This window comes from Ambystoma mexicanum, chromosome 11, assembly GCF_040938575.1.
Source record: "Ambystoma mexicanum isolate Mex_15411 chromosome 11, UKY_AmexF1_1, whole genome shotgun sequence".
NCBI classification, from domain to species: Eukaryota; Metazoa; Chordata; class Amphibia; order Caudata; family Ambystomatidae; genus Ambystoma; species Ambystoma mexicanum.
In genome coordinates, this window is record NC_090934.1 from 1484029441 (window position 1) to 1484046688 (window position 17248).

Sequence of the window (17248 nt, forward strand, 5' to 3'; positions counted from 1 at the left end):
CACGGGAAGGTGCTGCATTACTGTAGACTAGAATACTGGCAATAGGCTGGGAAGGGGGGAATGGCCGTGCTCAGCCACACTACCCAAGAGAAGCCCCCCTCTCTCCACGGGAAGGTGCTGCATTACTGTAGACTAGAATACTGGCAATAGGCTGGGAAGGGGGGAATGGCCGTGCTCAGCCACACTACCCAAGAGAAGCCCCCCTCTCTCCACAGGAAGGTGCTGCATTACTGTAGACTAGAATACTGGCAATAGGCTGGGAAGGGGGGAATGGCCGTGCTCAGCCACACTACCCAAGAGAATCCCCCCTCTCTCCACGGGAAGGTGCTGCATTACTGTAGACTAGAATACTGGCAATAGGCTGGGAAGGGGGGAATGGCCGTGCTCAGCCACACTACCCAAGAGAATCCCCCCTCTCTCCACGGGAAGGTGCTGCATTACTGTAGACTAGAATACTGGCAATAGGCTGGGAAGGGGGGAATGGCCGTGCTCAGCCACACTACCCAAGAGAATCCCCCCTCTCTCCACGGGAAGGTGCTGCTTTACTGTAGACTAGAATACTGGCAATAGGCTGGGAAGGGGGGAATGGCCGTGCTCAGCCACACTACCCAAGAGAATCCCCCCTCTCTCCACGGGAAGGTGCTGCATTACTGTAGACTAGAATATTGGAAATAGGCTGGGAAGGGAGGAATGGCCGTGCTCAGCCACACTACCCAAGAGAATCCCCCTCTCTCCACGGGAAGGTGCTGCATTACTGTAGACTAGAATACTGGCAATAGGCTGGGAAGGGGGGAATGGCCGTGCTCAGCCACACTACCCAAGAGAATCCCCCCTCTCTCCACGGGAAGGTGCTGCATTACTGTAGACTAGAATACTGGCAATAGGCTGGGAAGGGGGGAATGGCCGTGCTCAGCCACACTACCCAAGAGAATCCCCCCTCTCTCCACGGGAAGGTGCTGCATTACTGTAGACTAGAATACTGGCAATAGGCTGGGAAGGGGGGAATGGCCGTGCTCAGCCACACTACCCAAGAGAATCCCCCCTCTCTCCACGGGAAGGTGCTGCATTACTGTAGACTAGAATACTGGCAATAGGCTGGGAAGGGGGGAATGGCCGTGCTCAGCCACACTACCCAAGAGAATCCCCCCTCTCTCCACGGGAAGGTGCTGCATTACTGTAGACTAGAATACTGGCAATAGGCTGGGAAGGGGGGAATGGCCGTGCTCAGCCACACTACCCAAGAGAATCCCCCCTCTCTCCACGGGAAGGTGCTGCATTACTGTAGACTAGAATACTGGCAATAGGCTGGGAAGGGGGGAATGGCCGTGCTCAGCCACACTACCCAAGAGAATCCCCCTCTCTCCACGGGAAGGTGCTGCATTACTGTAGACTAGAATACTGGCAATAGGCTGGGAAGGGGGGAATGGCCGTGCTCAGCCACACTACCCAAGAGAATCCCCCCTCTCTCCACGGGAAGGTGCTGCATTACTGTAGACTAGAATACTGGCAATAGGCTGGGAAGGGGGGAATGGCCGTGCTCAGCCACACTGCCCAAGAGAATCCCCCCTCTCTCCACGGGAAGGTGCTGCATTACTGTAGACTAGAATACTGGCAATAGGCTGGGAAGGGGGGAATGGCCGTGCTCAGCCACACTGCCCAAGAGAATCCCCCCTCTCTCCACGGGAAGGTGCTGCATTACTGTAGACTAGAATACTGGCAATAGGCTGGGAAGGGGGGAATGGCCGTGCTCAGCCACACTGCCCAAGAGAATCCCCCCTCTCTCCACGGGAAGGTGCTGCATTACTGTAGACTAGAATACTGGCAATAGGCTGGGAAGGGGGGAATGGCCGTGCTCAGCCACACTGCCCAAGAGAATCCCCCCTCTCTCCACGGGAAGGTGCTGCATTACTGTAGACTAGAATACTGGCAATAGGCTGGGAATGGGGGAATGGCCGTGCTCAGCCACACTGCCCAAGAGAATCCCCCCTCTCTCCACGGGAAGGTGCTGCATTACTGTAGACTAGAATACTGGCAATAGGCTGGGAAGGGGGGAATGGCCGTGCTCAGCCACACCGCCCAAGAGAATCCCCCCTCTCTCCACGGGAAGGTGCTGCATTACTGTAGACTAGAATACTGGCAATAGGCTGGGAAGGGGGGAATGGCCGTGCTCAGCCACACCGCCCAAGAGAATCCCCCCTCTCTCCACGGGAAGGTGCTGCATTACTGTAGACTAGAATACTGGCAATAGGCTGGGAAGGGGGGAATGGCCGTGCTCAGCCACACCGCCCAAGAGAATCCCCCCTCTCTCCACGGGAAGGTGCTGCATTACTGTAGACTAGAATACTGGCAATAGGCTGGGAAGGGGGGAATGGCCGTGCTCAGCCACACCGCCCAAGAGAATCCCCCCTCTCTCCACGGGAAGGTGCTGCATTACTGTAGACTAGAATACTGGCAATAGGCTGGGAAGGGGGGAATGGCCGTGCTCAGCCACACCACCCAAGAGAATCCCCCCTCTCTCCACGGGAAGGTGCTGCATTACTGTAGACTAGAATACTGGCAATAGGCTGGGAAGGGGGGAATGGCCGTGCTCAGCCACACTACCCAAGAGAATCCCCCCTCTCTCCACGGGAAGGTGCTGCATTACTGTAGACTAGAATACTGGCAATAGGCTGGGAAGGGGGGAATGGCCGTGCTCAGCCACACTACCCAAGAGAATCCCCCCTCTCTCCACGGGAAGGTGCTGCATTACTGTAGACTAGAATACTGGCAATAGGCTGGGAAGGGGGGAATGGCCGTGCTCAGCTACACTACCCAAGAGAATCCCCCCTCTCTCCACGGGAAGGTGCTGCATTACTGTAGACTAGAATACTGGCAATAGGCTGGGAAGGGGGGAATGGCCGTGCTCAGCCACACTACCCAAGAGAATCCCCCCTCTCTCCACGGGAAGGTGCTGCATTCCTGTAGACTAGAATACTGGCAATAGGCTGGGAAGGGGGGAATGGCCGTGCTCAGCCACACTACCCAAGAGAATCCCCCCTCTCTCCACGGGAAGGTGCTGCATTACTGTAGACTAGAATACTGGCAATAGGCTGGGAAGGGGGGAATGGCCGTGCTCAGCCACACCGCCCAAGAGAATCCCCCCTCTCTCCACGGGAAGGTGCTGCATTACTGTAGACTAGAATACTGGCAATAGGCTGGGAAGGGGGAATGGCCGTGCTCAGCCACACCACCCAAGAGAATCCCCCCTCTCTCCACGGGAAGGTGGCCGTGCTCAGCCACACTGCCCAAGAGAATCCCCCCTCTCTCCACGGGAAGGTGCTGCATTACTGTAGACTAGAATACTGGCAATAGGCTGGGAAGGGGGGAATGGCCGTGCTCAGCCACACTGCCCAAGAGAATCCCCCCTCTCTCCACGGGAAGGTGCTGCATTACTGTAGACTAGAATACTGGCAATAGGCTGGGAAGGGGGGAATGGCCGTGCTCAGCCACACTGCCCAAGAGAATCCCCCCTCTCTCCACGGGAAGGTGCTGCATTACTGTAGACTAGAATACTGGCAATAGGCTGGGAAGGGGGGAATGGCCGTGCTCAGCCACACTGCCCAAGAGAATCCCCCCTCTCTCCACGGGAAGGTGCTGCATTACTGTAGACTAGAATACTGGCAATAGGCTGGGAAGGGGGGAATGGCCGTGCTCAGCCACACTACCCAAGAGAATCCCCCCTCTCTCCACGGGAAGGTGCTGCATTACTGTAGACTAGAATACTGGCAATAGGCTGGGAAGGGGGGAATGGCCGTGCTCAGCCACACTACCCAAGAGAAGCCCCCCTCTCTCCACGGGAAGGTGCTGCATTACTGTAGACTAGAATACTGGCAATAGGCTGGGAAGGGGGGAATGGCCGTGCTCAGCCACACTACCCAAGAGAATCCCCCCTCTCTCCACGGGAAGGTGCTGCATTACTGTAGACTAGAATACTGGCAATAGGCTGGGGAGGGGGGAATGGCCGTGCTCAGCCACACCGCCCAAGAGAATCCCCCCTCTCTCCACGGGAAGGTGCTGCATTACTGTAGACTAGAATACTGGCAATAGGCTGGGGAGGGGGGAATGGCCGTGCTCAGCCACACTACCCAAGAGAAGCCCCCCTCTCTCCACGGGAAGGTGCTGCATTACTGTAGACTAGAATACTGGCAATAGGCTGGGAAGGGGGGAATGGCCGTGCTCAGCCACACTACCCAAGAGAATCCCCCCTCTCTCCACGGGAAGGTGCTGCATTACTGTCGACTAGAATACTGGCAATAGGCTGGGAAGGGGGGAATGGCCGTGCTCAGCCACACTACCCAAGAGAATCTCCCCTCTCTCCACGGGAAGGTGCTGCATTACTGTAGACTAGAATACTGGCAATAGGCTGGGAAGGGAGGAATGATACTGGCAATAGGCTGGGAAGGGAGGAATGATACTGGCAATAGGCTGGGATGGGGGGAATGGCCGTGCTCAGCCACACTACCCAAGAGAATCCCCCTTCCTAGGCCGCAGCCACGAGGCTGCACGGCTTTCCCGCCTTTACGCGCCACGCCAAGGCGACGTGTGGATGACGTGAGTAACGCGCAGCACGTGACTGCCCAGGCACGCCCGAACGTGCGTCCCACGTGACCACACGCAGGCGGCGCACGCCTAAGGTCCGTTCCTCGGAAGGGAAGTACACACACGCACATACACTTTCCGCCATGAGCCGCATCTACCAGGACAGCGCTCTGCAGAACAAGCCGGTGCACAGCGATAGAGTGGCCGGTCCCTGGGAGCCCGCTGCTTATCAAGGGTACAGTGAGGGGCCCTCAAGCTTGCCTTCCCTGCGCATGACACGCGCGCCCCCTGCAGGCGACCCGAGCGGCGGTCCATTGGTGATGTCTGGCCTCATTTGCATACCCATGATCCTTTGCTCGCGTGGCTCCCAGCTGGAGGTGAACTTAACTTCCAGTGATGGCCACTGGGGGGCACTGTGATCCTTTCACTTCGCTCAAAAGCTTTATTCTGATTTGCTTTGATTGAAGACCTGCATTTCTGGTGTTACACACCCTGAGTGTCCCGCACATATAGGATGCAGAATCCACAGGCTGGTTTTGCAAACTGACAACACCACAGGCATCCCAAAAAACATTAACAAGAAGAAGGGTGCAAAGACAGTCTGTGTTCATCCGGTGCATGCAGAGGATTCTCATCTATAGGCAACCCCAGAACCTGTATCTCCTGCAGGCATACACCATTCTCTCAACATCCAGTAGCACCCTGGACATAACCTCTCACCCCAAATCTGGTGCATGTAGTGTATTCTCATCTATAGGCAACCCCAGAACCTGTATCTCCTGCAGGCATACACCATTCTCTCAACATCCAGTAGCACCCTGGACATAACCTCCCACCCCAAATCTGGTGCATGCGATGTATTCTCATCTATAGGCAACCCCAGAACCTGTATCTCCTGCAGGCATACGCCATTCTCTCAACATCCAGTAGCACCCTGGACATAACCTCTCACCCCAAATCTGGTGCATGTAGTGTATTCTCATCTATAGGCAACCCCAGAACCTGTATCTCCTGCAGGCATACACCATTCTCTCAACATCCAGTAGCACCCTGGACATAACCTCCCACCCCAAATCTGGTGCATGCGATGTATTCTCATCTATAGGCAACCCCAGAACCTGTATCTCCTGCAGGCATACGCCATTCTCTCAACATCCAGTAGCACCCTGGACATAACCTCTCACCCCAAATCTGGTGCATGTAGTGTATTCTCATCTATAGGCAACCCCAGAACCTGTATCTCCTGCAGGCATACGCCATTCTCTCAACATCCAGTAGCACCCTGGACATAACCTCTCACCCCAAATCTGGTGCATGTAGTGTATTCTCATCTATAGGCAACCCCAGAACCTGTATCTCCTGCAGGCATACACCATTCTCTCAACATCCAGTAGCACCCTGGACATAACCTCCCACCCCAAATCTGGTGCATGTAGTGTATTCTCATCTATAGGCAACCCCAGAACCTGTATCTCCTGCAGGCATACACCATTCTCTCAACATCCAGTAGCACCCTGGACATAACCTCCCACCCCAAATCTGGTGCATGCGATGTATTCTCATCTATAGGCAACCCCAGAACCTGTATCTCCTGCAGGCATACACCATTCTCTCAACATCCAGTAGCACCCTGGACATAACCTCCCACCCCAAATCTGGTGCATGCGATGTATTCTCATCTATAGGCAACCCCAGAACCTGTATCTCCTGCAGGCATACACCATTCTCTCAACATCCAGTAGCACCCTGGACATAACCTCCCACCCCAAATCTGGTGCATGTAGTGTATTCTCATCTATAGGCAACCCCAGAACCTGTATCTCCTACAGGCATACACCATTCTCTCAACATCCAGTAGCACCCTGGACATAACCTCCCACCCCAAATCTGGTGCATGTAGTGTATTCTCATCTATAGGCAACCCCAGAACCTGTATCTCCTACAGGCATACAACATTCTCTCAACATCCAGTAGCACCCTGGACATAACCTCCCACCCCAAATCTGGTGCATGTAGTGTATTCTCATCTATAGGCAACCCCAGAACATGCATATCCTGCAGGCATACACCATTCTCTCAACATCCAGTAGCACCCTGGACATAACCTCCCACCCCAAATCTGGTGCATGTAGTGTATTCTCATCTATAGGCAACCCCAGAACCTGTATCTCCTGCAGGCATACACCATTCTCTCAACATCCAGTAGCACCCTGGACATAACCTCCCACCCCAAATCTGGTGCATGTAGTGTATTCTCATCTATAGGCAACCCCAGAACCTGTATCTCCTACAGGCATACACCATTCTCTCAACATCCAGTAGCACCCTGGACATAACCTCCCACCCCAAATCTGGTGCATGTAGTGTATTCTCATCTATAGGCAACCCCAGAACCTGTATCTCCTACAGGCATACGCCATTCTCTCAACATCCAGTAGCACCCTGGACATAACCTCCCACCCCAAATCTGGTGCATGTAGTGTATTCTCATCTATAGGCAACCCCAGAACCTGTATCTCCTGCAGGCATACGCCATTCTCTCAACATCCAGTAGCACCCTGGACATAACCTCTCACCCCAAATCTGGTGCATGTAGTGTATTCTCATCTATAGGCAACCCCAGAACCTGTATCTCCTGCAGGCATACACCATTCTCTCAACATCCAGTAGCACCCTGGACATAACCTCCCATCCCAAATCTGGTGCATGTAGTGTATTCTCATCTATAGGCAACCCCAGAACCTGTATCTCCTGCTGGCATACAACATTCTCTCAACATCCAGTAGCACCCTGGACATAACCTCCCAACCCAAATCTGGTGCATGTAGTGTATTCTCATCTATAGGCAACCCTAGAACATGCATATCCTGCAGGCATACACCATTCTCTCAACATCCAGTAGCACCCAGGACATAACCCACCTCAAATACCGGGGCATGCAGTGTATTCCCATCTTTAGGCAATCCCAGAATATTCATCTCCCGCATGCATACAACATTTTCTCAACATCCCCTAGCACTCAAGACTCCCACTCCCAACCTCTCAAACACACTCGTTCAGATCACCACAAAACCTCATTCCTTGGTTGGCACTGATCAGATGTTTTTGGTGTATGATCCATTCAAGTCTAGGCACATTAGCTTGTGTTTTTGTGGGTGATGAAAGCTTACCCAATGGCGTTCGCGTACAAGCCTATGAAGAATGTAGCTTGAGGGGAGGTGGAAAACGAATCAAAGCAGGAGACCCTCTCCAAATGACGGCGAGTGGCTCTAATTCTTCATCTTGCAGCTCTGTCCCTTTTCACCAATCTCCGTGGTCAAGTTGACATTGAAAGGCACGTCACAGCAAAGAATATATATTTTACAATAAAAACATTACATTTTGTTCCAATCCCCCGTATCTCAGTCTTGCAGACTTTTGAAATATCTTGATATATTTATTTTTTTGGCACTCGATTTCCGTAGAATATCTAAAATTGCCTTTGTTTCCCTTGAAGTGGATAATGATAGGAATGTTTCTCCGTATTCAGAAATTTACCCTCCACCTGGCCGACATAACTAAGAACCTTTTACTTAATTCCTGCCAAGAGTCTTCTTCCCTTTCCTCTGGTATCGTTACTTCTAGTACGACCGCCTGTATTTATATAAGATTTCTCGGGCACCCTCTTTGCCCTTGAGTTTGGATTCATGGGATGGGGAAATCGCTATTTGGTATTCCCAGGGAAGGCAAGTTACAAGTGCAACGATCCCGGATCATATACTTCTGTTCCTTTGAGAATCCGCTCAATCATCCCCAGCAGCTAGAGATTCTTTCCTCAATAGTCAGGAGCGCTGCACTGAGCCTTATTACTAGGGGTTGGGTGTGGTTGGCCATTTTATCCATCAATAACAGGATTTAATTCTCACTGCTTCTGAAAGTCGGATATCTGTTTATTAGTTTCTTGTGTGGTAAGGAAGTTCCAGAAAATGTCCTATCCCATATGAGTTCTTGACCATCTCATCAAGTTTTGGGGCCCAAAAGCTTATCCTCTAAAATAGCAGGTGAAGGAAGAACCATTTTTGAATATTATTTTTCTAACCATGTGAGGACTGGAAGCCTTGACTGCAGCCCTTGATAAATAGGCTGTCGTCATAGCATTCCTAGAGGTGTTTGATGTCACTTGTGCTTGCTGCTCGGGTCGCATCAACTTCCCACACTCCTTTCCTGCATCCATCTTATCGTAAAGTGAAGCCAAGCCCCTCAGAACTGAGATGGGACAGGAAGATCGGAATCGCCGGGCCCAGCTGGGTCTTGGTGTTGGCTGTCTGCAGGAAAAATGTGTTAGCTAATGCCCGATTCGCGATCTGCGCTCAAGGACAGCTGGCCTTCTGGTGATACCCACCAATAGGTGTGCTAGGATGGGGTGCACAGCGTTCTCTGTAGCAGCGGCACGATTGTGGAATGCCTTGCCACCCAGTTTAAAACATATCGCGGATCATTTTGAATTTAGATGGTCCCTGAAAACGTTTCCATTTTTTAAGCAGAATTAGGTGGTCCGTATTGTGGGTTCCTAGCGCCAAGATGCCTTGTGGCAGTAGTGCGCTTTATAAATCCTCTTGAGGACACCTTCCATCTTCAGATTAACAGCATCTCTCGATGCCATGTCTATTGCTGCATGGGCGGCCATCTCTCGTCACCATGTCTAATGCTGCATGGACGGCTTATTTGAGCAGTTGGGCTACAATTATATTGTACATCTTGATTAGACCGGCATCTCCACCTTTGATGAGACCTCCTGGATGAAAATATCTGGATCAACCTATGCTCTCTTTAAAATGTTGTTGACTATGTTCTTTTCATCCTCCGGACTTAGATCCTGTTCTGGGAAGTTAAGATTCTTCCAAACATGCTCCAGTATTTCAGGGCTGGATTCACTACTGGTTCACCTTTGCCTCTACTACCATCTCTGCATTTCTAGTGTCTGGGATGGCACACTTGCCGGATTTGCACGACTGCAAATAACTATGAGCTGATCATAACATTGAGATGGCTTTGGTGGTGCATGTTAATGTTAAAGGACATTTGTACCGCGCACTATCACCACCAGAGTGGTCCCCTGGCGCTCTGGCGGCTCTGAAACGGGAGGGGAGGTTGAGTTAGTGGGAGGAATCAGGAAAAGTGCAAGAGAGCAGTGATGTGCTGTTGGCAGCCTCAGCCCAGTGGGTCCGTTGGCTGGGCCTGGGGTGTTTGCGGTCGGTAGTCGTCGTGTACTGTTGTGCAAGTCTGTGTGTTTTTTTTGTTTTGTTGTTGCAGTATAGTGAAGTTTGTGCGGTTTGTTGTGCTGTAGGTTTTGGTTGTGTTTGGTTTGGAGTTTGAGAGATGTATGCAGAAGGGGAAATTGTTAGTGGAGTTGGTTAGTTGGTATCTCCTGAATTGAGGCGCTGGCCTTGCGTAGTCTCTCCTGATGCGCCTCTGTCCTGATATGGGTCCGTCTGGCATACAAGGTTCCTTACTCTTCTGGCCCCCACCTCTATCTTGCTCTCTCTTAGCCCACCCTGTCCTCCTTTTATACTCCTGTGGCCAGTGCACCTGCCAATGTCAACATCTCAGGTAGCGTGGTGATTGCCAATATCTCCACAATTCCACTACACTGTGGTACCTGGTGGTAAATAAGGGGCGGGTGAAGATGTTGGTTGGGATTGGCTGGGTAGTTGACTCGGTCTCCGTGCGTGTCGCCTGTGTTCCAGTCTATCCAGTGTCACCCATCCAGGTGCGAGCTGCCCTGTCAGTTCTGGGCTGTCCGTGTCCTTTCCAGTTTAGTCATCCTTTTTCCGTTTCGGTTTTCACTTTGAGTCTGTGGTGTTGAAGAGGCAGGTTTTTAGTGATTTCCTGAATTTTAGGTGATCTTCGATGTTTCTTATTTCTTTTGGGATGTTGTTCCACGTTTTTTGCGGCAAAGTGGTAGAACTACTTAAGGGGGTGGACTGGAGGGGGGTGTCTGTACTTCTCCTCTCTATATGGTAGAGGAGAGGCACAGAGGACCCCAGCCAAGATTCTGTATTCGGTAGCTATGGTCGAGCAATCAAGGCCTAGCTTCTCAGGAGGTGATGCAGACTGGTTCTTAAGTACAGTGTAGTCCCCAAGCCCCCACAAAGGAATGTCCACACAATGTATTGGTTAAAACACAGTCTTTATATAATTAATATTCAAGGTTACATACACTATCACAATAAATCACTTTGTGCTCAGAGAATCAACAATGGTAAATATATACAGTTCTAAAGTGGTACCACAAATATTATCAGATCTCATTAAAGTGCATCAACTATACTGTCAAAATGCCGCACAGATCAATAAAGGAGAGGAAGGAAAGCAAGACGGTTGAACAATTGGCAGAATACTGGCCCCTACCAACTAGGCACAGTTCTAGTGGTGCATGCCAGATGCTTACACAGTGTGCAAGGGTTAGGCTTCTGCATTGACCATGCTGGATCTCGCCAGCTGACTTTGAGTACAATTGACCAGTGGGTTGCTGATATGAAATCTTCACCCTGTAACGGGCACTTAGGTGCTTGTTTGCAGCGCCTATTGGCATCCACGTGTTGCCAAAGTGTCCTTACCTCTTCGAGTCCTACATGTTTTCTTGTTATTAATCTTTTTATTTTCTGTGTGTGCATAGTGTTACAATAAGGTATTGTCCTTATTCTTTGCCAACATCAGCATTGTTTTAGTTATTTTATCAGACCTCATTTGGAAGGTCGGCTTTTTAACATTTTTAAAGTAGCAATTTCTTGATCAAACCACTGAACTCCTTTCTTTGGGGGTTGGGGGGAAGCCTGTCCATGCTTTGATGCGTGCATAATGTGAAAGCGTCCCTGACTGATACAGAAGTTGTGTCTCTTCTTTAAACATGGCATGCCTACTTATGCAGTTTACAGAGGTTTCTATTTTTGAATGTAGGAAGCGTCGTTTTGTTTGCAATTTTACTCTCTTCGTCATAACACTTTAACATGTCCTTTCAGAATTGGTGCGTAATACACAGTCGACATATTTTTATTTTTTGATGCATATAAAGAGAATGTGTCAACATTGTCTGAAAACCTTTGTAGTAGAGGCAAGCTCACTGATCTGTCAAACAGTAACATCTTGTGACGTTTTTCTGGATTTCAGTTGTTAGAATAGGCGAGACACCTTTCCATATGATGATTATTGACGCGTTTTTCAAGCTTTCTGAGAACCCAAATGGATTGTTTTATTTGATAGGTCAACAGGACCAACTTTCTCACGTAAACGTTGGCCTATTTGTTGTATAGCTTATTAAATATTGAAAATGGCCAATTAAAAGCTTGTCATTTTTTACTTGTCTATTTGAAGTGTTGTCGATTTTACTAGATCTGTGAATACTATCCTTATCTCAGTAGTTGTGATCTGTCTAGAACTCAAAGGGGCTCAGCAGTAAGCTACCAAAAAGCAATCTTTTAACTCTAAAAGGTGATACACTGACCTAAAAAAGTGAAAGACACTTTCCCTCTCCAAGTCCTTAGTACGATAGTCACTTGTTTTGTTCCTCTCCTCCTCCCTCCACCCCCCGCCCCGCACCTCTTGTCAATTCTCCGGCTCTACCAGAAATGCCATCAGGCCTAGTACGATAGTTGCTTGTCTGTCTCATCTCCTACCCCCTCCCCTCCTTATCTATGTCTTAGCTCTTGCACTATCTGAAATGCCGCCAGGCCTAGTACATAGTAATATCACATTCTTAATGTCTCAAGGCCTTGTAAGAATGCCATTGTATTTTCCCTTGCTCCCTCCCTTGCCTTGAAGTGCTTTGAAACACATTGTGTATAGGCACTATACAAATAAACTATCAGACTAGTGGTGCCATTGTGCCAGAGATACCTACAGTCAGACTCTTAATTGAAGGCGAGGTCCCCTGTTTGGCCGAGTGATCCAATCATGTGTGACTGGAGAGGCCCTTGTGAAGGTGATTGGCGCACCCTACGCGTTAAGAGTTGTTTACTAATCTATTGTATCTGTTCTGCAGGGGAAATGGTGTGATTCTGGAAGGGGATTTGATGGACTTTTCCCGCCATGCTATCACAGACATTAACAACAAGAAGGTGAGTGAAAAGTTTCTTCTTGGTACAATAGCAGTCATAAGAGTCTCGCTCGCTGTGTTCTGGTAGCATCAGGCATGTGGCACGTAAACAGTAACTCTCATGGAATCGATTCTATAACAAACCATTACCGAACTAGCATTTTTGTTTTGTTTTTACAAAGTGTATTTATTCTTTATTGGTGCATGGGTGTTTTGCCTTCGATGCCTCATGACTCCCACTTCTCACCCCCCACAACAAGGTTAACCCTTTATCCTTTCTATTTTGTGAGTGCGGGTAAGTTTGATTTTAATCACAATAGCATTTTCATAATTTCATAATATAATTTTGCCGCTCCTTTTCTTTAACATGTTCTTCAGGAAAGGGTTAATCCCATGCAGTTATTATCATATTGTTGCCTCCTTGGCGTAATTGGCCTTCCTGTTAATCTCTTGTTACTTGATTTCCACTTCATTCCCTGAGTGCCTAATGGGCCTTATTTCTCCTTCTGTTTCTTTATTGATGAAAACTAGCTAAAAGTACCCGTTCTCCGAACGGTTTCTGTGGACTGACATGACTGCACTCTCATCAATTGTTGAAACTCGATAATCCTGTGGGCCGCTGCTCTAACCCTGCAGTAAACTGCACTGAGAATGGGCGCATACGGCTGCGTGACAAACCCCAGAGCAGACGTGCTGCATACTGGGACCTACTGCACTCCCGCCCCACCTGTTGCCTCACACTGGCATGGTGCAGTTTGTTGCGGTGCATTGCTGTGCAGATGTCTCAGAAACTGTGCATTCTAGAGTTGAGGATTGGTCCTTCTGCGACCACATTGATGTTTCACTGATTTCAGGCAACCGTCATGTGTGAAGGTTATGGAATCCGGGGAAAGGGGTGGGGTGTCGAAATGTCATCTAGCCCGTAAGGTCCAGAGGGTTCTAACATGCAGCATTTTGTACAGATTGGTGAAACGGTGTGGAATTGTATAAGTAACAATGCTTTGCCAAGCTAAAAACACACACATTTTCACTTTTATAAATATAACCTCGAACTCGCAAAGGTTCACTTCAACCGCTGGTTGATAGTTATTGGGTATTGTAGACATGTCGGGTTGTGAGGATGTGAAGAGGATGGATACGCAGAGCTCCTGTTTGATGACACTGTCTGGGCTTTTCAGCACGCAGTGACGTGGACAAACACGTCATTACGGCAATAAACGGAACAGTGGCTCCCACGCATGGGTGGGAACCAGTCAGCTATCCCATGAGCATGTGTCATCACACTAGCTGAGCCCCTGACCAAGCAGGCTCGGAATCATGCAGCCTACAACATCTGTCACTTACACAAACAATATTTTATGTTTTTTGAAGTCTCTGTTTTGTTGCCAAAATATGTTTGTTTAGTGATACACTGTGGTGGACAGTGTTGAATATGCAAGTTGATGACTTCTAAATCTGAATTGCTGTACTTTATCTGAAACTTTTACAACAGATAATAATCCTTCCAAGGTTCTTTTGGGGTAAATTTCTCTTTTAGGAAACTTTCCCTCCTCATTCTTTGGACCCCAAAACTGTTTGCTTTTGTGTTTGAACCTGTCCTGACTGTTTACAGAGAAGTGAATCCTTCAGCTTCACCCCCCCGGGACATTTTGCTAATTTTCTCTCAGGGAAACTCAGTCCTTCAGACTTTCAATAATGAGAAACTATGTTTTCCTTTTGCCTTTTACCTGTTCTGATAACTTTTCTAGCAGTGCACACAGCATCTTACAGTGCAGAGCACGGGGATACCTTAGGATCACCCTAGTCTTTCACACGGTGGATTTTAATGAATTTTATTTATTTATTGTACCTTTATAATGCGCCAATACACACGTGTTTCAAGGCGCAACCATACAGGGGTGAGGAAGATAAGGGATACATTCAGATCGTGCAAGTGTGCAGACAAGTGCAGGAGAGGGGATGGTGGGGAGGGACATTTGCGGGGGGGATACGTATTGTCACTTTTACATATAAAAGTAACCAAAACAACTTTTGGTTACTTTTATATGTGCCCAAAGACAAGCAGTGGCAGCAGTAATATTTTTAGTATTTTTCCAGTACTTTTAGTTTGCACATTTGTATTTACCGCGTCTGGCTACTGAACGTGGCTAGTGTCCTTAAATGGTGGTGACACGAGATTTCTTTGGCCATTTTGTTGTTTGGCCTTCTTGCTGTCTTACCTAAATGGTCATGCCCGGGAGAGCTGCTGCTTTCGTGGGCTAGTGCATGCCATTTGTGTGTGGAACCAGAAAGTGGGTGGGACTGTGTGGTCCCATTCCACAGCGATGGTGCCTGAAAGTCTAGTGTGCATGCATGAGTGAAACCCACAGTGGTCCCTGATTGCACCACTGCTGACTGACTGAGTGAGTAGCGCAGAGCCTTGCCTTACCATTGGCGGACTGGTTTTGCCATGAGCCAGGATTTGGTATAAAAAGAGGGCTTCTGCTGCCATTACAAGAGATCAGCGTTGGAGCCAAGTATCCTGTGTGGGTCTTCGACCATTGGACTGGTGGGACCAACCAGTCTCAACATCATCTCGTGCTCCTGCTGCTCGGAGCCCTCAGAATCATCCCTGGACCAGCCGGTGGACTGACTAGCTACCAATTGGGCTACTGCGCCAGATGCGTTGCTCATGCCACAAGTCACCTTCTGGCCAAAGTTCAGCTTCCCAGCATCAAGGGATCGTGAATGGGAAGGACTTCTTTGACCACGACTGGCAAGACCCCTGATGTTGCCCGTGTGCAGTGACTGTTGCTGGAACAAACTTTCCTCTGTCTGGTAGAGTGTCCTGAGAGGTCTGCGCCGGTACCTGCTGAATTTCTTCATCAGAAAGGGTTGCACTCCACTACTGGAGCCGACCGGAATCTTCCTTGCACCCGCAGCTCCTGGGAATCTTCTACTGGATACAAAGGCGGGAAAACCTGCATCCAACAACTCCCAGTCACTTGGGAAAATCAGAGTGGGTGGTGAGTCGCAATAGTTACAGCCTCCACTGTAATAAACCATAGAATACACTTTTGTTTATTCCATTCCTTTGCTTTTTAATGTATGTTTTAAAAGCTGTTCTTTAAGATAGAAAAAGCTTCTTGCTGACCTGTCATGGTCTTGAGAAGTCGGCTGGAACATGCTTCTTCCATACAAGTACCTTTCCTAGCTTTGTCGCCTCTACTGAGAAGAAGCTTTTGTGACTTTTGGGTACACGGCCCCATTCAACATAGGGATGGGTTTATGAAGTTAGGTCTTTCCTTACTTCATCATTACTTCCCTTCCTTTCAGGTGTTTAAGGTGACTGCATATACATTTGATAACTGAGTGCTGTGTGATATTACCTGCTTGATTCATTTTTCCCATCTTTTCTGGGCCTATAATAGTATTTTTGTACTTGTGCACTTCACTGCCCTTCTTCTTCAGCCAGGTACTCCTACTGGGGACAGCCCTCTATCACTGCGTCTGCCCTGCGCAACTAAGGGTGGCCCATCTTCCTGCCTCTGCTGCTATCACTGCCCCTCCTACTGCTGCTACCATCAACACTGTTCCTCCCGTGGATGCATCTCTTGCCTATCAGCCCTTTGTGGTTAGGACTGGTTCTAACTGTGCTCTCGGCCCTGCATCTTCCCTTTGGACGTCCTCCAGGGTTTCTGCCTCCAGTCTCCGCCTTTGTCTATTGCGCACTCCATACTGTGACCACTGCCTTCTCCACGGCTCCTGCCAGTGAAGTAACCTCCATCCAATGCACTCTTGCCTATCTTGTTTGCTCCACTGACCCACCCTTCATACTGACCTCAGGTTCCTTCCCCCTCCCTACACCAGCCAGCTCCACTACAGATGCTTGGCCCACCCGCATTGCACACTGTGCCTACTGATGCGATCTCCTACACCATCACCCGCCTCCTGCCATTTTTAGGTTTGCTCCTGCTGTTTTCAACCAGCTCCTATCACACCGGAGGCTGTACCCTCCCTCCCCCTGCCCATTCCGAAGCACCTTTGCCAGCTGCTACTGGCTGTTACCCCTCTTCAGCTCTCCTCCTCCACCTCCTCTTTTGCACCGCTGACCCACCCTCATACTGTCCCCAGATTCCAGCCCCCTCCTGACACCAACTGGTTTTCCTCCAAAGATGCTTGTTCACCTGCATTGCATCACTCTTCCCTCTGCAGCAGTCAGCTACACCATCGCTTGCCTCCTGCTAGTTTTGTGAGTGCTCCTGCTGTCCTCAGCCAGCTCCTCTCATACCGTTGGCTGGACCCTCCCTCCTTCTGCCCTTTCTAGAGCACCATGCCCCTGCGGCCACTGACTGCTGTCCCTCTCCAGCTCTCCTCTGCCCCGCCTACCCCCTCTCAGATTCCTTGAACTCCTACCTGTGAAATCTGCTCCATCTGATCCCTGCATCCTCCCTCCAACACCCAGGACGTTGCTGCCCCTTCTGCTCTCTCATCTTTGACTTCCTGCTTCATTGTATCTGCTCTTGTAGCCTTTTCCACCTGCTTTCTACGTACTCCTACCACCACCTTGTCCTTCCCTCCACTACCTTAATACTCTGCCTTCTCAAGCACACTTCC

At 49.6% G+C, this 17248-nt stretch overlaps 1 protein-coding gene across 1 annotated transcript in view; it reads left to right on the plus strand.

Moving 5' to 3' along the window:
• The first annotated feature begins 4683 nt into the window (after positions 1 to 4683).
• The window catches only part of ARPIN (actin related protein 2/3 complex inhibitor), a 132949-nt gene continuing 120384 nt past the window's right edge, over positions 4684 to 17248 (plus strand). The window contains exons 1-2 of the mRNA XM_069625219.1: positions 4684 to 4813; positions 12599 to 12674. Of these exons, the coding sequence (XP_069481320.1) occupies positions 4722 to 4813; positions 12599 to 12674 (168 nt within the window). The 5' untranslated portion in view covers positions 4684 to 4721. The remainder of the gene's footprint in view (positions 4814 to 12598; positions 12675 to 17248) is intronic.